This window comes from Panulirus ornatus, chromosome 11, assembly GCF_036320965.1.
Source record: "Panulirus ornatus isolate Po-2019 chromosome 11, ASM3632096v1, whole genome shotgun sequence".
Lineage (NCBI taxonomy): Eukaryota > Metazoa > Arthropoda > Malacostraca > Decapoda > Palinuridae > Panulirus > Panulirus ornatus.
The window spans coordinates 63,576,637-63,599,725 of record NC_092234.1 but is presented as its reverse complement, the minus strand read 5'-3'; the positions used below and the strand labels follow the sequence as shown (position 1 = coordinate 63,599,725).

Genomic DNA, 23,089 nt, shown 5'->3' with positions numbered 1-23,089 from the left:
TTGCAGGGAAATAATGCAAATGACTGGGAGATGTATTAAAGAAAGAGGCAGGAGGTCAAGAGAAATCTGCAAGAGGTGAAAAAGAGGGCAAATGAGAGTTGGGGTGAGAGAGTATCATTAAATTTTAGGGAGAATAAAAAGATGTTTTGGAAGGAGGTAAATAGAGTGCGTAAGACGAGGGAACAAATGGGAACTTCAGTGAAGGGGGCAAATGGGGAGGCGATAACAAGTAGCGGTGATGTGAGGAGATGGAGCGAGTATTTTGAAGGTTTGTTGAATGTGTTTGATGATAAGAGTGGCAGATATCGGGTGTTTTGGTCAAGGTGGTGTGCAAAGTGAGAGGGTTAGGGAAAATGATTTGGTAAACCGAGAAGAGGTAGTAAAAGCTTTACGGATGATGAAAGCCAGCAAGGCAGCGGGTTTGGATGGTATTGCATTGGAATTTATTAAAAAAAGGGGGTGACTGTATTGTTGAACGGTTAGTAAGGTTTTTTTAATGTATGTATGATTCATAGTGAGGTGCCTGAGGATTGGTGGAATGCTTGCATAGTGCCATTGTACAGAGGCAATGGGGATAAGAGTGAGTGCTCAAATTACAGAGGTATAAGCTTGTTGAGTATTCCTGGGAAATTATATGGGAGGGTATTGATTGAGAGGGTGAAGGCATGTACAGAGCATCAGATTGGGGAAGAGCAGCGTGGTTTCAGAAGTGGTAAAGGATGTATGGATCAGGTGTTTGCTTTGAAGAATGTATGTGAGAAATACTTAGAAAAGCAAATGGATTTATATGTAGCATTTATGGATCTGGAGAAGGCATATGATAGAGTTGATAGAGATGCTCTGTGGAAGGTATTAGGAATATATGGTGTGGGAGGCAAGTTGTTAAAAGCAGTGAAAAGTTTTTATTGAGGATGTAAGGCATGTGTACGTGTAGGAAGAGAGGAAAGTGATTGGTTCTCAGTGAATGTAGGTTTGCGGCAGGGGTGTGTGATGTCTCCATGGTTGTTTAATTTGTTTATGGATGGGGTTGTTAGGGAGGTGAATGCAAGAGTTTTGGAAAGAGGGGCAAGTATGCAGTCTGTTGTGGGTGAGAGAGCTTGGGAAGTGAGTCAGTTGTTGTTTGCTGATGATACAGCGCTGGTGGCTGATTCATGTGAGAGACTGCAGAAGCTGGTGACTGAGTTTGGTAAAAGTGTTTGAGAGAAGAAAGCTGAGAGTAAATGTGAATAAGAGCAAGGTTATTAGGTACAGTAGGGTTGAGGGTCAAGTCAACTGGGAGGTAAGTTTGAATGGAGAAAAACTAGAGGAAGTGAAGTGTTTTAGATATCTGGGAGTGGATTTGGCAGCAGATGGAACCATGGAAGCAGAAGTGACTCATAGGGTGGGGGAGGGGGGCGAAAACTCTGGGAGCATTGAAGAATGTGTGGAAGTCGAGAACATTATCTCGGAAAGCAAAAATGGGCATGTTTGAAGGAATTGTGGTTCCAACAATGTTTTCTGGTTGTGAGGCGTGGGCTATGGATAGAGTTGTGCGCAGGAGGGTGGATGTGCTGGAAATGAGATGTTTGAGGACAATATGTGGTGTGAAGTGGTTTGATTGAGTAAATAATAACAGGGTAAGAGAGATGTGTGGTAATAAAAAGTGTGTGGTTGAGAGAGCAGAAGAGGGTGTTTTGAAATGGTCTGGTCACATGGAGAGAACGAGTGAGGAAAGATTGACCAAGAGGATATATGTCAGAGGTGGAGGGAATGAGAAGTGGGAGACCAAATTGGAGGTGAAAAGATGGAGTGAAAAAGATTTTGAGTGGTTGGGGCCTGAACATGCAGGAGGGTGAAAGGCGTGCCAGGAATATAGTGAATTGGAGCGATGTGGTATACCAGGGTCGACGTGCTGTCAATGGAGTGAACCAGGGCATGTGAAGCGTCTGGGGTAAACCATGGAAAGTTCTGTGGGGCCTGGATGTGGAAAGGGAGCTGTGGTTTCGGTGCATTATTACATGACAGCTAGAGACTGAGTGTGAACGAATGTGGCCTTTGTTGTCTTTTCCTAGCACTACCTCGTACACATGAGGGGGAGGGGGTTGTTTTTTCATTGTGGCGAGGTGGCGATGGGAATGAATAAAGGCAGGCAGTATGAATTATGTACATATGTATATATGTATATGTCTGTGTGTATATATATGTATACGTTGAGATGTATAGGTATGTATATTTGTGTGTGTGGACGTGTATGTATATACATGAGTATGTGGGTGGTTTGGGCCATTCTTTCGTCTGTTTCCTTGCGCTAACTCACTTACACGGGAGACAGCAACAAAGCAAAATATATAAAAATAAAATGTGCTTTGTCAGGATTATATTCTTTGTAGGTGGGGGGATATCTGTAGGTAAAGGTAACTAAGATGTAAGGCAGAGGTATAATCTTTATTTCTATCTGGGAGTTGGTGTCTGGTCAAAGAGTGGTTCGGGTGGGAGAGGTCTAGTGGTACTGTATAAAACTGGATGCTGAGCATGCTGAGGCATGTCTATATTGGGGATCTTTGTTTTATCTGGAAGATATATTTGCTTCTGACAAGATATAAATAAGCATTTTTTGACAACTGAATATCCTAGCTTTCTCTGTGGTGGAATGGCAATAAAATCCAGTTTTGTACACTCTTTTACCCAATGTATTATTCAATTTTCAAGTAACTAGAAATTATGATATACGCAACCAACATGCCATTTTAATCAATGAGACTTTCCTCTATCTAAATAAATTATTCAATATCAACCAATGCAATAATACGCACCACAAGATGGCTATATAAGTATAATGTTACATTAAGGACCAACCATGGCTCGATTCCTCATGAGGAGATGGAGATTTCCCCCAATAAGAATAAAATCTGATACCAAAGGACCCATGCAATTCAAGCTATGCCCAATGCAAGCATTACGAAGAAAAATTCCAACATTTTGCCAAGAATGTTAAGAAGGAAATGAGCTATGTTACCATAAAACATTCAGAATACTATCTACATAAAATTCAAGGGAGGTAAAACAAACCTCCCATCTGGGCCAATAAAAGAGTACTTAGGTAAATTACTATAAAATATACCAACCATCCTTTGTCGTGTGACAACACAAAAAATGCAGACGGTCAAGTCTAATCATAATATAAACTCAACTGCTCCTCCCAATCATACTGCAGTTTCATTTGGAACTTAACATGACAACATAAAAATGCAGATGAAGGTCAAAAAGTTTAATCATACACTCAAATGTAGAATTTACTTCTTTATTCTTAGAAATATAAGTTTCTTTGAATTTTAGTGGAAAGTTTTGGGATAAAAATATACTGCCATTTTAACTACATTAAAATCATATGAGATAATGCAACAAGGAGAAAAATTACTTGAAAAAGTAAAAATCAAAAATTACATCAATACAAAGCTCCTGTGGAAGATTGGAAAAAATTTAAAAAAATCAAGACTGAACAAAGTGCAATTTACCTGGAGATATATAAACTACTACTTGGAGGAGTTTCACTAACATGGAAATATTAAAAAAAAAAAAAAAAAAAAAAAAAAAAAAAAAAAAAAAAAAAAAAACTAACATTAACAGCACAAACATTTTATAACCAATCATGCTTATCTCATCTGTCTACAAAATATCCAAATAAATACATATAGTGAATAAAGCACCTTCCTTAAACCTCAAGTAACAAGATCACTTATAAGTATTCTGCTTCCCTTAAAAAAGTGCTACTATTCACTTATTTACACTTCAAAGATATGCATTTCAACACACGGAAAAGCATTATTTCTACTTTATCATCAGTACCTTGTACTTATAAAATGCTCCAGAATTTCCTCAAAGCTTATCCTTTCTGCTGCTTCTGTTCTAATGACATTATTTTTGCTACCTCCTTTCATCACCTATTCAAGGGACCTTAACCAACACACCTACTGACAGCAATCATAAAATTTTCATTCTTAATGGACAATTTCATGAAAACAACCCTACTCTGCAACAAATTTGGTACTAAAGTGTGGCCAATTCAGCTGAAAACAAAGGAAAAAACCAATTCAAAACAGTAGCATTTTGCAACTTCTATTCCTCATTTACATCTGCCTTATACCAATTTCTGAGGTCATCTGCCACTAAACTCTGAGCTGAGTGAAAACTATTGTGCTGGTCCACTAGTTGATCAGGCTGTGGGAGGCCTTGGCCCACAGGCCTCAACACCCACCAAAGCCTGCCACGTCAGGTACACTTTGTAAACACTTATCCACTGGCTCCTTAACTCCTGTACATACCATATATAATGTTTCTCATGAATGCAACCAAAGTGTTAAACAGTTCTGAGCATCAGATGATTAGTGTGTTTTCTCTTATTGTGCTAACTGCACCTTCTGATTTCAGTGATAACACTCATCAACAAAACAGAACTTTTTTCTCATCAAGGATGCAGCATAAATTTTCTGGACCTATTTCCAATGAAGATTATGAATTCTTAGTCTGTTCAAGTATAACATGTCTCATTTTCTTTCTTTTATTTTCATATATTCTACATTTTACTTTGTCGCTGTCTCCTGCGTTAGCGAGGTAGCGCAAGGAAACAGATGAAAGAATGGCCCAACCCGCCCACATACACATGTATATACATACATGTCCACACATGCACATATACATACCTATACATCTCAACATATACATATATATACACACACAGACATATACATATATACACAAGTACATAATTCATAGTCTGCCTTTATTCATTCCAATGGCCACCTTGCCACACATGAAATAACAACCCCCTCCACACGCATGTGCACGAGGTAGCGCTAGGAAAAGACAAGTCTCTAGCTGTCATGTATAATGCGCTGAAACCACAGCTCCCTTTCCACGTCCAGGCCCCACACAACTTTCCATGGTTTACCCCAGACGCATCACATGCCCTGGTTCAGTCCACTGAAAGCACGTCGCCCTGGTATACCATATTGTTCCAATTCACTCTATTCCTTGCATGCCTTTCACCCTCCTGCATGTTCAGGCCCCGATCACTCAAAATCTTTTTCACTCCATCTTTCCACCTCCAATTTGGTCTCCCACTTCTCCTCGTTCCCTCCACCTCTGACACATATATCCTCTTGGTCAATCTTTCCTCACTCATTCCCTCCATGTAACCAAACCATTTCAAAACGCCCTCTTCAGCTCTCTCAACCACACTCTTTTTACCACCACACCTCTCTCTTACCCTTTCATTAATTACTTGATCAGACCACCTCACACCACATACTGTCCTCAAACATAGCATTTCCAGCACATCTACCCTCCTCTGCACAACTCTATCTATAGCCCAAGCCTCACAACCATATATCATTGTTGGAACCACTATTCCTTCAAATATACCCATTTTTGAGTTCCAAGATAATGTTCTTGACTTTCAGACATTCTTCAAAGCTCCCACAACCTTCGGCCCCTCCCCCACCATATGATTCACTTCCGCTTCTATGGTTCCATCAGCTGCCAAATCCACTCCCAGATACCTAAAACACTTTACTTCCTCCAGTTATTCTCCATGCAAATTTACCTCCCAATTGACTTGTCCCTTAACCCTACTGTACCTAATAACCTCGCTCTTATTCACATTTACTCTCAGCTTTCTTCTCTCAAACACTTTTACCAAACTCAGTCACCAGCTTCTGCAGTTTCTCACACGAATCAGCCACCAGCGCTGTATCATCAGCAAACAACAACTGACTCACTTCCCAAGTTCTCTCATCCACAACAGACTGCATACTTGCCCCTCTTTCCAAAACTCTTGCATTCACCTCCCTAACAACCCCATCCATAAACAAATTAAACAAGCATGGAGACATCACAAACCCCTGCCACAAACCAACAATCAGTGAGAACCAATCACTTTCCTCTCTTCCTACACATACACATGCCTTACATCCTCGATAAAAACTTTTCACTGCTTCTAACAACTTGCCTCCCACACCATATGTTCTTAATACCTTCCACAGAGCATCCCTATCAACTCTAGCATATGCCTTCTCCAGAACCATAAATGCTACATACAAATCCATTTGCTTTTCTAAGTATTTCTCATACATTCTTCAAAACAAACACCTGATCCACACATCCTCTACCACTTCTGAAACAACACTGCTCTTCCCCAATCTGATGCTCTGTACTTGCCTTCACCCTCTCAATCAATACCCTCCCATATAATTTCCCAGGAATACTCAACAAACTTATACCTCTGTAATTTGAGCACTCACTTTTATCCCCTTTGTCTTTGTACAATGGCACTATGTAAGCATTCCGCCAATCCTCAGGCACTTCACCATGAGTCATACATACATTAAATAACCTTACCAACCAGTCAACAATACAGTCACCCCCTTTTTTAAATAAATTCCACTGCAATACCATCCAAACCTGTTGCCTTGCCGGCTTTCATCTTCCGCAAAGCTTTTACTGCCTCTTCTCTTTTTACCAAATCATTTCCCCTAACCCTCTCACTTTGCACACCACCTCGACCAAAACACCCTATATCTGCCACTACATCATCAAACATAATCAACAAACCTTCAAAATACTCACTCCATCTCCTTCTCACATCACCACTACTTGTTATCACCTCTCCACTTGCCCCCTTCACTGAAGTTCCCATTTGTTCCCTTGTCTTACGCACTTTATTTACCTCCTTCCAAAACATCTTTTTATTCTCCCTCAAACCTAATGATACTCTCTCACCCCAACTCTCATTTGCCCTCTTTTCACCTCTTTAACCTTTCTCTTGACCTCCTGCCTCTTTCTTTTATACATCTAGTAATTTGCATCATTTCCTTGCAAAAATCATCCAAATGCCTCTCTCTTCTCTTTCACTAATAATCTCACTTCTTCATTCCACCACTCATTACCCTTTCAAATCTGCCCACCTCCCACGCTTCTCATGCCACAAGCATCTTTTGCGCAAGCCATCACTGATTCCCTAAATACATCCCATTCCCCCTACGTCCTATGTTCTCACCTTTTTCCATTCTGTACTCAGTCTCTCATGGTACTTCCTCACACAAATCTCCTTCCCAAGCTCACTTACTCTCACCACTCTTTTCACCCCAACATTCTTCTTTTCTGAAAACCCATACAAATCTTCACCTTCACCTCCACAAGATAATGATCAGACATCCCTCCAGTTGCACCTCTCAGCACATTAACATCCAAAAGTCTCTCTTTTGCGCGCCTATCAATCAACACGTAATCCAATAACGCTCTCTGGCCATCTCTCCTACTTACATACGTATACTTATGTATATCTTTTTAAACCAGGTATTCCCAGTCATCAGTCCTTTTTCAGCACATAACTCTACAAGCTCTTCACCATTTCCATTTAAAACACTGAACACCCCATGTATACCATTTATTCCCTCAACTGCCACATTACTCACCTTTGCATTCAAATCACCCATCACTATAACCCGCTCTCGTGCATCAAAACTACTAACACACTCACTCAGCCACTCCCAAAACACTTGCCTCTCATGATCTTTCTTCTCATGCTCAGGTGCATATGCACCAATAATCATCCATCTCTCTCCATCAACTTTCAGTTTTAGCCATATCAATTTAGAGTTTACTTTCTTACACTCTATCACATACTCCCACCACTCCTGTTTCAGGAGTAGCGCTACTCCTTCCCTTGCTCCTGTCCTCTCACTAACCCCTGACTTTACTCCCAAGACATTTCCAAACCACTCTTCCCCTTTACCCTTGAGCTTCATTTCACTCAGGGCCAAAACATCCAGGTTCCTTTCCTCAAACATACTACCTATCTCTCCTTTTTTCTCATCTTGGTTACATCCACACACATTTAGACACCCCAATCTGATCCTTCGAGGAGGTTGAGCACTCCCCGCGTGACTCCTTCTTCTGTTTCCCCTTATAGAAAGTTAAAATACAAGAAGGGGAGGGTTTCCAGCACCCCGCTCCCGTCCCCTTTAGTCGCCTTCTACAACATGTGAGGAATGCGTGGGAAGTATTCTTTCTCCCCTATCCCCAGGGATAATATATATAATTTGAAAAGGAGGAAAATATGCTGTCATCTAATGAACAGAATGTAAAGGATGATGTACAAATAAGCCATTTTGGGAGAAGTCATAACAGCAATAATAACAGATAGTAATGACAATAATAATGGTAATAAAAAAAATCTTGTACTGGCAATACTGACCTGCCGTATCTCGTACTTTGCAAAGGAAAAAATCAGACGAGGTGTAAACAGGTGAGCATAAACATACTGGGGGGAAAAAATGTTTTGTGTGAGATCAGCCTAAACAGTCAGAAAGAAATTGCTTGCTCTATCTTGTAAGAAAACATACCACATCACCTGTGCAAACATAACCTGTAACATGATCAAAAATGTCAGAAGTGTAAATCTGGTGGGATGGAGCTAACAAATGAGATAAATGGCATGGATGTTAAGTACTTGATGGATAAGTGCCAAAGTGTGATGCAGGAGTAAGCTTTTTTTTCTTCTTGGGGTTTGTGGCTAGTTATGGAGTGGTCTGAGTAGGAAGGGTCCAGTGTTGTTGCATAGAACTGAGTTCTGAGGATGTTCAAATGGGATTGTAACTGGAAGCTCTTTGTTTCAGTGTATGAGTGTTGAGGGTTTCTGGTTGCTAAGCAGCTAATAACTGTGCTGAGTGCACTATTTTGTGTGGTTTACAACTTTGTTATATTTGCTTCTGAAAGAGAAGACCAGGCAGGTGAGGTGCAGTTTAGAGCAGAGTGGATGAATTGTTTAAAGGGGATGTTAGGGGATTCTTTATCTTGTCCAAATTTCATGCCACTTAGTGTTCTGAGGGCATTTAGTTTGTGTGTTGATTATGTATTGATGCTTTTGATATGAGGAATGAATGTCATGTGTGTGTTGCATGTATGTGATGCCTAAAATGACTGGTGTTTATTCAGTGGAAGAGATTGTCCATTCACGGTGATTCTAGGGTGTGAGCTAGATTCATGTTTGTCTGGGGTTAAAAGAGTGATTAAAGACATTTGGGTGAGCCATTATTACAAATGTGTAATGTAGTGCTATTTGTTGCTCCAACTGTGTAATGTAGTGCTCCATGTTTGTTGTTGCTAGTATGACGTCAAGGTGTTATAATGTGATTGTAAGATATTCTGCATAAGATGGGACCTTCATGTTTAGGATTGCCCGAGGTAATGGAAAGTTGTATAGGAAAATTTTTTTAAGAGGGTTGTATAAAGAATTGAACCTTGCAAAAATCCACAACAGAATTTAAGTGTTCCAAAGTGACTATTTCATGGCATCGGCTATGAAATTGGCTAACCACTTTCTATTACTACTGAGGAGAGTAAAGTATCATTTGTTTGAGGATTCAATGTCCAATGCACTGATGAGGTATACTGCCAAAAGAAAAATGTATAGGGGGCTGTAGTTGGGTGAAACCACATACGTCATGTGAGGTTAGTGTGTAAAGTGGTGGTGCCTACAGCACACAGGACCAAGACACTGGCATCTACAACATGTATTTCTGAGTAAACAAAATGTGAAGCCAAGTCAAGAAGACAGGCACGATGAATTGTCTTAAATAATCATATGGGAAGCTATGTAAAATAAGCATACATTGGCTTCAAGAAAACAGGCACGATGAATTGTCTTAAACAATCATATGGGAAGCTATGTAAAATAAGCATACAAAGAGAAAAAACTTAAAAGAGTGCCCATGCACTCAACCCCAGGGCTGAGCTCATCGAATTCAGTCTTCAGAAAGAAATGCAAAACATCTCTAGCAAGAGTCCTAAGTATCCTCTGGAGAAGAAGTCTACATTCTAGCATCATTCTCAAGAGTTTCAAAGTGACTCATCACCCAACTCCACAACAGTGGAAACAAAGCAGTCCAAAAAACTATCAACTCATTGTATCAACATTGCACATATCAAAATCACTGAAATAGTTCTTCAAGGAAATTTGACTGAATTTAAGGAACAGAACAATCGAAATAACCCAGGACAAGATGATTTAAGGATGTAAAGATCTTGCCATTCTCAGTTGCTTCTAATGTAATATGATTGTTGAAGCTCTGGGAAAATAAAGTGCTGATGTGATTTATATAGCCATTGCAAAAGCATTTGATTAATGTGATACTGGTGTCATAACACACACAATACAAAAGATAGGATAACTAGAAAGATTGAGGTATGGATAAACAACTCTTTAAATGACAGATCACAAAACATTTTTGTGCACACCATGCAGTATCATGTGCCTCCAAAGTAAAAAAACTCAGTTCACCAAGGAACTACACTTGCACCCATCCTCTTCCTCATTCTTACATCTGACACTGATAAGCACAAGCCACAATTACAATATCCTCCTCTATAGATGGTACAAAAATAAGAATCAAACTTACATCAACAGATGTTGAAAGGCCATAAAGAAACACAATAAAAGTTCTTGACTGGCCAACCAAGAACAACAAGCTTTTCAAAGGGGATAAATTTAACTCTACCTGTATGGTGAAAGTGAATGAATAAATAAAACAAAAATCAGAATAACAGACACACACAAGTGCTATCACAAACCAGTTAAATAATGTGAAAATCTTGGTAGTAGCAATGTTTCATGACCTAGCCTCCATGAACACAAAACAATGGTTGGCTTTTGCAAAAGGATGGTGGGCTAGATCCTGTGGACTTTAAAGACTAGAAAACCAATAATGATATAGTTCAAAGCACTCATTCTTTCATGAACTAACTACTGCTCTGTTTTACAATCACCCTATAGACCATATAAAAGTAGTAAAGGAACTACACTACTGAGAAGGGTAAAAGCTGAGGCTACATTCCCTGGACTGCTGACGGGAGAAGCACCACAAAAGAGTCTTCAGGGTTCTTTCTTCAACATTATAATTTGGGCACAGGCTACTAGATTGTGTTGTTGGTCAACCAAGCTTCAGGAAGCCACAGCCCTCAGAACCATACCCCCTTCCCTGGTCTGATTGGTCTGGTTCGTTTTGTAGGTGCTTATATCACCATCTCTACTTGGAGAATTCTAGAAGGTATGGTGCCCAACTTACACTCAGAAATAATACCCTACTTGCATGACAGGCATGGAAGCCTTTATGAAATAATAACTCTCAAATCCAAAGGGGCAATATGAACAAGAGAGAAGACCTTAAAACATCTGGGGCCCATAACAATCTTGAACACTTAGCATGCATTAGAAACAGAATGGGATTCACTACAGAAAATTTAAAGAGCTCCCTGGACTCTCCCATGCCAACTGCAAGACTTGATTCACTTGCCCAAAGCACCAACGTTGGTTCATTTTCATTCTTCTACAGGTATTACTTTGGTTTTTGCTTCCAAGATCTGGCTACTTGTGTTTCCCCACCACTTGCAAGACCATCCAATACTCAGCAAGTTGCTGCATCACACGATTACTGTGTGGCCATTGGCAATTCAAGGGTGGGCCATTATGAAATATCCCTACCCCTCGAAGATATGGAACTCTCTACTCTCTCATGTCTTTCCCAATTACTACGAACTGGCACATTTCAAAGGACAGGCTTTAAATTTCTTCCAAAATTTTTGAGTACTTTCCCTTGATTCTTCTCTTTCCCTTTCATAATCCTCTCTATATTTCAATTAAGGCCCAGCCTTGATGAGGGCAAATGAGAGTTGGGGTGAGAGGGTATCGTTAAATTTTAGGGAGAATAAAAAGATGTTTTGGAAGGTAGTAAATAAAGTGCATAAGACAAGAGAACAAATGGGAACATCGGTGAAGGGGGATAATGAGGAGGTAATAACAAGTAGTGGTGAGGTGAGAAGGAGATTGAGTTAGTATTTTTAAGGTTTGTTGAATGTGTTTGATGACAGTGGCAAATATAGGGTGTTTTGGTCAAGGTGGTGAGCGAAGTGAGAGGGTCAGGGAGAATGGTTTGGTAAACAAAAGAGAGGCAGTGAAAGCTTTGCGGAAGATGAAAGCCGATAAAGCGGCGGGTTTGGATAGTATTGCAGTGGAATTCATTAAAAAAGGAGGTGACTGTGTTGTTGACTGGCTGGTGGGGATATTCAATGCATGTACAGTTCATGGTGAAGTGCCTGAGGATTGGTGGAATGCATGCATAGTGCCACTGTACAAAGGCAAAGGGGATAAAGGTGAGTGTCCAAATTACAGAGGTATAAGTTTGTTGAGTATTCCTGGGAAATAATATGGGAGGGTATTGATTTGAGAGGGTGAAGGCATGTAAAGAGCATCAGATTGGGGAAGAGCAGTGTGGTTTCAGAAGTGGTAAAGGATGAGGGGATCAGGTGTGTGCTTTGAAGAATGTATTAGAGAAATACTTAGAAAAAAAATGAATTTGTACGTAGCATTTATGGATCTGGAGAATGCATATGATGAGTTGAGAGAGATGCTCTGTGGAAGGTATTAAGAGTATACGGTGTGGGAGGTAAGTTGCTAGAAGCAGTGAAAAGTTTTAATCGAGGATGTAAGGCATGTGTACGAGTAGGAAGAGAGGAAAGTGATTGGTTCCCAGTGAATGTCAATTTGTGGCAGGGGTGTGAGATGGATGGGGTTGTTAGGGAGGTGAATGCAAGTTTTGGAGAGAGGGGCAAGTATGCAGTCTATTGTGGATGAGAGGGCTTGGGAAGTGAGTCAGTTGTTGTTAGCTGATGATACAGCGCTGGTGGCTGATTTGGGTGAATGTCGGTTTACGGCAGGGGTGCGTGATGGATGGGGTTGTTATGGAAGTGAATGCAAGAGTTTTGGAGAGATGGGCAAGTGTGCTGTCTGTTGTCGATGAGAGGGCTTGGGAAGTGAGTCAGTTGTTGTTCGCTGATGATACAGCACTGGTGGCTGATTCGGGTCAGAAACTGCAGAAGCTGGTGAATCAGTTTGGTAAAGTGTGTGAAGGAAGAAAGTTGAGAGTAAATGTGAATAAGAGCAAGGTTATTAGGTTCAGTAGGGTTGTGGGACAAGTCAATTGGGTGGTAAGTTTCAATGGAGAAAAACTAAAGGAAGTGAAGTGTTTTAAATATCTGGGAGTGGATTTAGCAGCGGATGGAACCATGGAAGCAGAAGTGAGTCACAGGGTTGGGGAGGGGACGAAGGTTCTGAGAGTGTTGAAGAATGTGTGGAAGGAGATGTGGAAGGAGAGAACGCTAACTTGGAGAGCAAAAATGGGTAGGTTATGGGAGCACTGAAGAATGTGTGAAAGGAGAGAACATTAACTTGGAGAGCAAAAATGGGTATGTTTGAAGGAATAGTGGTTCCAACAATGTTATATGGTTGCAAATTGTGGGCTGTGATAGGGTTGTGCAGAGGAGGGTGGATGTGTTGGAAATGAGATGTTTAAGGACAATATGTGGTGTGAGGTGGTTTGATCGAGTAAGTAATGAAAGCACAAGAGAGATGAGTGGTAATAAAAAGAGTGTGATTGAGAGAGCAGAAGAGGGTGTGTTGAAATGGGTTGGTCACATGGAGAGAATGAGTGAGAAAAGATTGACAAAGAGGATATATGTGTCAGAGGTGGAGGGAACGATGGGAAGTGGGAGACCAAACTGGAGGTGGAAGAATGGAGTGAAAAAGATTTTGAGCGATCGGACTCTGAACATAGAGGAGGGTGAAAGGCGAGCAAGGAATAGAGAGAACTGGAACGATGTGGTATACTGGGGTGGATGTGCTGTTGATGGATTGAACCATGGCATTGGAAGCATCTGGGGTAAACCATGCAAAATTTTGTGGGGCTTGTATGTGGAAAGGGAGCTGTGGTTTTGGTGCATTACACACGACAGCTAGAGAGTGAGTGTGAATGAATGTGGCCTTTGATGTCTTTTCCTAGCGCCATCTTGTGTGTGCTCGCATGGGGGGGTTCATTTGTGGCGGGGTAGAAACAGGAATGGATAAAGGCAGCAAGTACGAATATGTACATGTATATATATATCTGTATATGTCTGTGTATGTATATGTATGTATACATCAAAATGTATAGGTGTACATACTTGTGTATTTGGGTGGGTTGGGCCATACATATGTATATCTATTTATTCATTATACTTTGTTGCTGTCTCCCGCATTAGCGAGGTAGCACAAGGAAACAGATGAAAGAATGGCCCACATACACATGTATATACATAAACGCCCACACACGCACATAAACATACCTATACATTCCAACGTATCCATACATATACATACACAGACATATACATGTATACACATGTACATATTCATACACGCTCCCTTCATCCATTCCCGCCACACATGAAATGGCACCCCCCTTCCCCCCCACGTGTACAAGGTAGCGCTAGGAAAAGACAACAAAGGCCACATTCGTTCACACTCACTCTCTAGCTGTCATGAGTAAAGTACTGAAACCACAGCTCCCTTTCCACATCCAGGCCCCACAAAACTTTCCATGGTTTACCCCAGACGCTTCCAATGCCATGGTTCAATCCATTAGCAGCACGTCAATCCCGGTATACCACTTTGTTCCAAGTCACTCTATTCCTTGCACGCCTTTCAACCTCCTGTATGTGTATGTGGATGGGTTGGGCCATTCTTTTGACTGTTTCCTTGCGCTACCTCGCTAATGTGGGAGACTGCGTCTATGTGTAGTGAAAAACAACAACAACAATAATATACATATATAAACAGGCAAGCTGTGTGGGATATGTGGGCCTGCTAGCTGTGGCTTCCAAACAGTTTGGTCAACAAATAACCTAACCTGACAGTCTGCACCCAGCCCAAGCTGTGGGGTAAGAAGACCCTCGATGGTTTCAACAGGTATTCATCAAGTATGCAGTGTAGGTGAGAGTGGGATGTTTTGTTTAATTTTACTGTGTATCAAGTTTCAATGAGTCTGGATACTGATGACAGGTGAAATAGGAGTGTAGGAGGTGGGGGAGATGGGTAGTTTGAAGGTTTTAAGACTGGTATTAAGCTGACAAGTTTCCAGATGTTTGGGATTTTGTTGTGTAGGTGGAGTGCTTGAAATTATCAGTATGCATCTGCATTGCTTTAGGGTATTATAGCAATGCAGAATATATGGTGTGGGAGGCAAGTTGTTAGAAGCAGTGAAAAGTTTTTGTCGAGGATGTAAGGCATGTGTGCGTGTAGGAAGAGAGGAAAGTGATTGGTTCTCAGTGAATGTTGGTTTGTGGCAGGGGTACTTGATGTCTCCATGGTTGTTTAATTTGTTTATGGATGGGGTTGGTAGGGAGGTGAATGCAAGAGTTTTGGAAAGAGGGGCAAGTATGCAGTCTATTGTGGATGAGAGAGCTTGGAAAGTGAGTCAGTTGTTGTTCGTTGATGATACAGCACTGGTGGCTGATTCCGATGAGAAACTGCAGAAGCTGGTGACTGAGTTTGGTAAAGTGTGTGAAAGAAGAAAGCTGAGAGTAAATGTGAATAAGAGCAAGGTTATTAAGTACAGTAGTATTGAGGGACAAGTCAACTGGGAGGTAAGTTTGAATGGAGAAAAACTGGGGGAAGTGAAGTGTCTTAGATATCTGGGAGTGGATTTGGCAGTGGATGGAACCATGGAAGCGGAAGTGAATCATAGGGTGGGGGAGGGGGGCGAAAGTTCTGGGAGCGTTGAAGAATGTGTGGAAGTCGAAAATGTTATCTTGGAAATATATGGTTGCGAGGCATGGGCTACAGATAGAGTTGTACGGAGGAGGGTGGATGTGCTAGAAATGAGATGTTTGAGGAAAATGTGTGGTGTGAGGTGGTTTGATCAAGTAAGTAATGAAAGGGTAAGAGAGATGTGTGGTAATAAAAAGAGCGTGGTTGAGAGAGCAGAAGAGGGTGTTTTGAAATGGTTTGGTCACATGGAGAGAATGAGTAAGGAAAGATTGACAAAGAGTATATATGTGTCAGAGGTGGAGGGAACGAGGAGAAGTGGGAGACCAAATTGGAGGTGGAAAGATGGAGTGAAAAAGATTTTGAGTGATCGGGGCCGGAACATACAGGAGGGTGAAAGGCGTACAAGGAAGAGTTAACTAGAACGATGTGGTATACCGGGGTCAACATGCTGTCAATGGATTGAACCAGGGCATGTGAAGTGTCTGGGGTAAAACCATGCAAAGTTCTGTGGGGCCTGGATGTGGAAAGGGAGCTGTGGTTTCGGTGCAATATACATGACATCTAAAGACTGAGTGTGAACAAATGTGGCCTTTGTTGTCTTTTCCTAGCGCTACCTTGCGCACATACGGGAGGAGTTGGTTGTTATTTTATGTGTGGTGGGGTGACGATGGGAATGAATAAGGGCAGACAGTATGAATTATGTACATGTATATATATATATATATATATATATATATATATATATATATATATATATGTTTGTCTGTGTGTGTATATATATATGTATACGTTGAGATGTATAGGTATGTATATGTGCATGTGTGGACGTGTATGTATATACATGTGTGTGTGGGTGAGTTGGGCCATTCTTTCGTCTGTTTCCTTGCGTGACCTCGCAAATGCGGGAGACAGCGACAAAGTATAATAAAATAATAAAATAAATACCTGCATTGCAAATGGGCCAGTGTTTTATGTGACTTTCATGTTTAGGAATGAAGTTGGTTTGTGGCTGATTTTTGGTTGGTGTCTCTTAAGTATGTCTGTGTGTTCTTTGGGAAAAGGAATTACCTTTGGAAAGGGTTAGGAATGCTTCAAGAGTGGGAGCTGGATTAGTGTGGAAGAGTGGATCTTTTTCAATGTCCATCAGCGTTGGTTGCCGAGTCTTGTGGTTCACTGTGTTGAGGAAGGAGTGCTAGTTTTCATTAAGTCTTTCAGTGACTAACTTTGATGGCAACATTTAGAGTTTGGATTTTTCCTCTCATTTCTGGTAGAGGTGAGTGGTTTTGTCTGATCTGGTTTCTTTTTTCTATGAGGTTTAAAACTGTAGGAAGAAGTCTGGGTTACACTCCTCTCTGTCCTTGTGGGATGTGCTTTTATGCTGGCTTGGTTGGAGATGTTGGTGAAATGTCAGACAGCATGATTAAGGGGTGGGAAATCATCTATAGTGAAAAACTGGAGTTTTTGAGCTCAGTTTCCAACTACTATAAGGATTTGGTTTCTTTTTCACAGTTTGGGGTTTGGGGTTTGTCATTTGACATTAATTGTGCACTTTAGGGTGTAGAAATAGATACAGGAATTTAATTGGTGTTTATATAATTTGGGTGCAACAGTATTTTCCTGTTGTCACTTATAAATCCTCTTTTATCGTTTTTAGTGCCATGATTCTAAAGTATAAACTAAGCATGGAACCAAATGAAAATCAAGAGGCACTTGCACTGATAACTATAAAGATAAAAAAAAAAGGGGGGGGACTATAGGTGCTAGGTGCCAAAATCTTGTCAAGTTTTTTGAATTATTGAGCTATCAAAAACAAGCCCAATAGCAGACAAAAGTGAATCAAGCATAAGCAGGGAGATAAAAATCCTAAGAAATATCCAAGCACAGAGTTAAAAGAGAAAATACCATTCCCAGCTCAATCTGAAACAAAGCTGTCATGTTCTTTCTCTGCTTACAATTAAGGCTGCATGGGTGGCAGCCAGTAGGTACACTTGACCTCCATATTCAAGCTGGTTTGGCACACTTTGTTGGGAATTTTCCGGTCCACTTCTATACTTCTCTAAAGAAGTTCATATTGTTTATGATGGCTATAGGCAATGAACAGTATTAAACAAAGCTGGTCCTGGATATCTACAGTGTTTCTGTTTTTACACCCAGAGTATCTTTCAATGTCAGTGGTAACATCATATTGTCTTTTATAATTACTGACATTCAATCAGGACACTATTCTTCAGTACAAAATTTAGAAACAGACTTTCTAAGATTATCCAAATGTAAATTATGTTATAACCACCCTATCTGTCTATCTATTCTATCTATATCTCTGACCCCCATTCCCTCTTGGAACTCCCATCAAGAGGTGGCCATGGCAAAAGAGTCTCCCCTTGTCCTTACATGCCTTTCTTACAAACACCATTCCAAGCATTCTTCCACTATATCTTCCCTCCAGTATTCCTCCACCCTATTTGCACATCATAGGTGGTTTTCCACTCACACCAACCCCCTTTAATTGTACCATCATACACTCTCCTTGTAAACCCCCAGTCCTGCATTCTTTCAAAATGCCTAAAGCACCTCAAAGTATCAAGTTTCACCAATTCTGCCACTCCACAATTCACTCCCTTTGCATTCCCTGCATTCCACATCACTCATACACCCTTTCATTTCTTTCTTTATTCTATCTAGTTATACCACATGCTCTTCTCAAATAACTCATTTCCACAGCCTGGATTCTTGACCTCTGTGCCTCATTCCATGTCCATGTTTTGGCTGCATGGGTTAGGGTTGGGAGGACAATGGTGTCCCTTAATCCTCTCATCACTTCCATACTTATACCTCTACCCTTCGTTTTTCTATTAAGAGACCCAATGACTCTTCTACCCTATACTGCTTCCTACCTTATCTCTCCTTCTATATCACCACACTTAACCAAGACAGCTCCCAGATACTTAAATTCCCTTACTTCTTCCACTCTTTTCCCCCCATATCCAAAGCATAATAAACTTCATTCTTTCACTCTATAAGGTTTTACAAAATCTATACTTTCACTCTGTTTCCTTTCAAACACCATCACTTTTCTTATTTCATTTACTTTCAATTGCTTATGCAATTTCTCTATGCTCCATATTTTCAGGCATTCCTAGTGGTATAGGTTTTTCAGTGTCCATGTTGGCTGGAAACGTTTTTCAATACTTTTTAACTCAGTAAATTTTGCCTATCCTGAAAGGTACTGTAAGCCCACAACAGTATCATATTCATGAAAGCATTAATGTCTTAAAGAGCATCATCACTAATTTTTCCCATCTTGTCTGGTAATTTTCCCTGTCTTATCTTGTAAGTCCATAAATTCCAATCAGTAATCTTTCATAAATTCCAGTTAGCAATCTTTTTAGATGAGGCAACTGCTGCTCTGTTGGTTTGTTGGTTGGTTACTTGGATTTTATGCTGAGCAACTGCAAGGGTCACTATGGTCATTAATATCAAGATACATTCACCAACTAAAATATCTTTAATACCTTCTTCACATGTTATGGATAATTCCAAGACCATATACACTTTTACTATGCACATGGCCCATGTTGTTCTCTTATGTTTACATAAGGAAAGGACAACAAACAAAATTTTGTGCAGTTCATTTCTGTTTTATACTATGCTTTGTCTTCTACTTCCTCACTAACTGCTATAATGCTGTACTTGAAGCTTTTCACCACTGAAATGTGCTATATGAAATTACAAAAATATTTGAGGAAGCATAAAAGTCTTTTTACAGAGAATTATTCCTTATTATCGCAACTGAAATATTGGAATTTGATTTATTTCTGTTTGCAGCTTTTCTGTATGCTCTAAAAAAGATAAGAAATTTACTTGTAACGGAATCTGTACCATACCAGAATAATAAACAGCAGAGGTGCAAGTACAATTTCTTATGGAACTGGACCTTTTACCTTAGAAGCAGTGAAAATTGCCTGATTTACAATGTATATCCATCTTCTAGCTTTTAATATTAGTCCTATATTATGTATTCTGCACTATGAACCCATGTCACATCAGTCAATGGCTTTTGAAGCTTAAGTCTAAACCACATCAGTATTTTCTTTGAATTCCAGTTCTGCTACATATACTTCTTACACAGTGACCATGCAAGTAAAAATAACCAGATTTCCCAGCCCTAACATAATAATGCCCAGGGTTATATATGGTGTTTGATCCCATTAAATCAGTAAACCTACTTGAGGACTTTCTTATAAATCTCACTGATGTGTGATGTCAGCGCTAACTGGAACTAGTCTGCTTCCTCCTTATGAAGTAAGGTTACAAGACACAGTTTCAAGCTTTCTTAGATCAAAATAGGTTTAGGTTCTCTTTCCAGCAGATGTTTAGCACCTACACTGATAGTGTTTTATGTTTTTCTAGATGTACAAATATCTCATGAGTATGGTCTTGGGGCTGTCAGCACTCTTCTTGAAGTCCTGTACATGCTTACAAAATCAATGAGAGAGAGAGAGAGAGAGAGAGAGAGAGAGAGAGAGAGAGAGAGAGAGAGAGAGAGAGAGAGAGAGAGAGAGAGAGAGAGAGAGAGAGAGAGAGAGAGAGAGAGAGAGAGAGAGAGAGAGAGAGAGAGAGAGAGAGAGAGAGAGAGAGAGAGAGAGAGAGAGAGAGAGAGAGAGAGAGAGAGAGAGAGAGAGAGAGAGAGAGAGAGAGAGAGAGAGAGAGAGAGAGAGAGAGAGAGAGAGAGAGAGAGAGAGAGAGAGAGAGAGAGAGAGAGAGAGAGAGAGAGAGAGAGAGAGAGAGAGAGAGAGAGAGAGAGAGAGAGAGAGAGAGAGAGAGAGAGAGAGAGAGAGAGAGAGAGAGAGAGAGAGAGAGAGAGAGAGAGAGAGAGAGAGAGAGAGAGAGAGAGAGAGAGAGAGAGAGAGAGAGAGAGAGAGAGAGAGAGAGAGAGAGAGAGAGAGAGAGAGAGAGAGAGAGAGAGAGAGAGAGAGAGAGAGAGAGAGAGAGAGAGAGAGAGAGAGAGAGAGAGAGAGAGAGAGAGAGAGAGAGAGAGAGAGAGAGAGAGAGAGAGAGAGAGAGAGAGAGAGAGAGAGAGAGAGAGAGAGAGAGAGAGAGAGAGAGAGAGAGAGAGAGAGAGAGAGAGAGAGAGAGAGAGAGAGAGTTTTTGGTAGATATCATCTAGGTCATGTACCTGTAAATAGATCTTGGCCTATATGAACACTGAATTACACTCCATCTTTAATATTCCTCTCATCTCCCCACTATCACTCGTGTGTGTTGGTTACACTTCATCTTTAAGATTTCACTCTACTCCCTGCTATCACTTGTGTGTGTGTGTGTGTGTGCTGTGCTGCTTCTTTAAGATTTCACTGATCTCCCTGCTATTACTTTTGTGTGTGTGTGTGTGCTATAATAAATCTTCAGGATTTCATTCATCTCCCTGCTAACACTTGTGTGTGCTCTCTTCAATTCTTCTTGGGCCAACGGAACTTGCAATCTCTGATTTACATTTCGCTTCAGTTCTTCTTAGGCCATTGGACTTGCAGCCTTTTACAGAAATATTCTTATCAAAGGCCTTTCTTTTTTTAAGTTCTGTATATAATTTTGAGTTTATGGTCTTATGTCTTCATATTCTTTCAACAGGTTTCCTTTTCTCTGCCAAGTGCAAGTGAACCTACAGAACGTCTGCCTCCTACAAAGAGAATGTAGTCCTCATTCTAGTGTGGATCTTTTGTGCTTTTTCTTGTGGTATGTATCTGGTGCATGTTTGCAGCATTTCTGCAGTCAACCACTTTATACATTCCTCCAGTGCTTTGTCACTAATGAATGATTACCACTGTACTGCAGACAGCAATCAAATTGTTTTTAATTCACTTTCAAAATATCATGTGCTATGCTGAGGTGGTTCAGTATCCATAATTGTCTGCACTCCTATGAGAATGTGTTGTGCAATAGTGGTCACATACATGTCAAGTCTACAACAGTGTGAAATGCAAATCCAAAAACTTATTTTCCTTGATAACTTCTGCATCTGCAGACTATGAGAGAACTTGTCACAGTTTAAACAATTCCTTTTAGTGCTATTCATATGAGGTATTTCTGATGCAATTTATGGTTATACTGCTATTTCCTTGCCAGGTCAAACTTAAATGACAAGCATGACAAAAAACAAATTACAAAAATCAAACTATAAACAAATGAATTTTTGGGATCTAAAGGTAGAAACTTTCAAGGAAACAAAGCCTTAAATTGCACTTAGCATGGACCATACTTTCCTCAGCCTAGAGATATGCACATGCCTTCAGCACACAACAAGAGCTACAGAGGTCCTTTTACTGCTCAGGGGCCCTATTGTACAAGGAACTGAGTCCATTGCTAGAATATCATTAAAAATTGAAAACAAAAAAGCAGAGCATGGAGCACTGAGCATGACACAAATGCAAACAAGATGGGGGAAAGATAGAAGATAGGGTACTTAAGTGTTTGGAGTACTGTTGGACTATATGAAATTGGAAAAGTATTAGAAGAAGCATAAAATTCTTTTTAGAGAAATTACTCACTATTCTCATAACTGTTAAATCTTTTTGCTATCTGAGGTGGTTAAGGCCCCTTATAACTAAGATATTTGTATTCTGTATCTAAAATGAATGCAGCACATCCCACTGTACTGCACAGCTGACTAAGCAAAATCTCCTATACATGGCTCCATCTCAACATACCTCATATTCCTCCATCTTGACTTCCATCTTGGATGTATTATCTCTTTGTCTTCCATCTTATTTCTGGCTCCTCTAATCTACTCTAACTCCTCATACAAACAAAATGTTCATAATGCAAACATCAAAAACAATTAGGTTTTGAACTTTTTTCTAAAAGTGCTTGGCAATGAGCACATGAAGAAGTTTCACTCACTTGTACATGCACCAAAATATTCAAGGGTAATGGGAGTTTTATTAGTAACTGATGTAAGCTCCCATCTAACCTATTGTGTGTGTAGATTCTGTAGAACAACTGTGACACATCTCATAACATGTTTCTTCATATTGCTGCGATCATTGGATCGACGGCCACATCGTGGACATCTATAGTTTTTGACACCTGTATGGACTGTCACATGCCTGCGGAAGTTGCTGCGGTCATTGGTTCCATAGTTACAGAAGGGACAGCGAAACCGTGCAATTGATGTAGGTGAGTGCGTGGCACAGTGCATGAGCCACTGGGATTGACCTGAGCATACTTGGCCACAAATGGAACAGGTGTATGGACCACAATCGTCACCTGCCACTCCGCCACCTGCCACTCTGCCATCACCCACCTACGGAGAGGAGACACATTGTAGCAGCCACTTGAACTACAGTATATGGCCAACTTCACCTTCACCTTTCCAATTCACCACTAAACTATACAACAAGCAACACTGCATGATGTATAATTAGTTTCATAGAACTATTCTCACATATAAAATTTTGCAGACAGTAGCAGAGACCA

At 40.4% G+C, this 23,089-nt stretch overlaps 1 protein-coding gene across 21 annotated transcripts in view; it reads right to left on the bottom strand.

Annotated features, from left to right (window-relative positions):
* Positions 1 to 23,089, bottom strand: part of LOC139751609 (uncharacterized) — a 430,524-nt gene that overhangs the window by 276,818 nt on the left and 130,617 nt on the right. For 3 of the 21 annotated variants that reach the window (XM_071667218.1, XM_071667217.1, XM_071667216.1), the window contains exon 5: positions 22,584 to 22,916. The exons of the other annotated variants lie outside the window; for them this stretch is intronic. In XM_071667218.1, the coding sequence (XP_071523319.1) occupies positions 22,584 to 22,916 (333 nt within the window). The remainder of the gene's footprint in view (positions 1 to 22,583; positions 22,917 to 23,089) is intronic. 21 annotated transcript variants of the gene reach the window in all.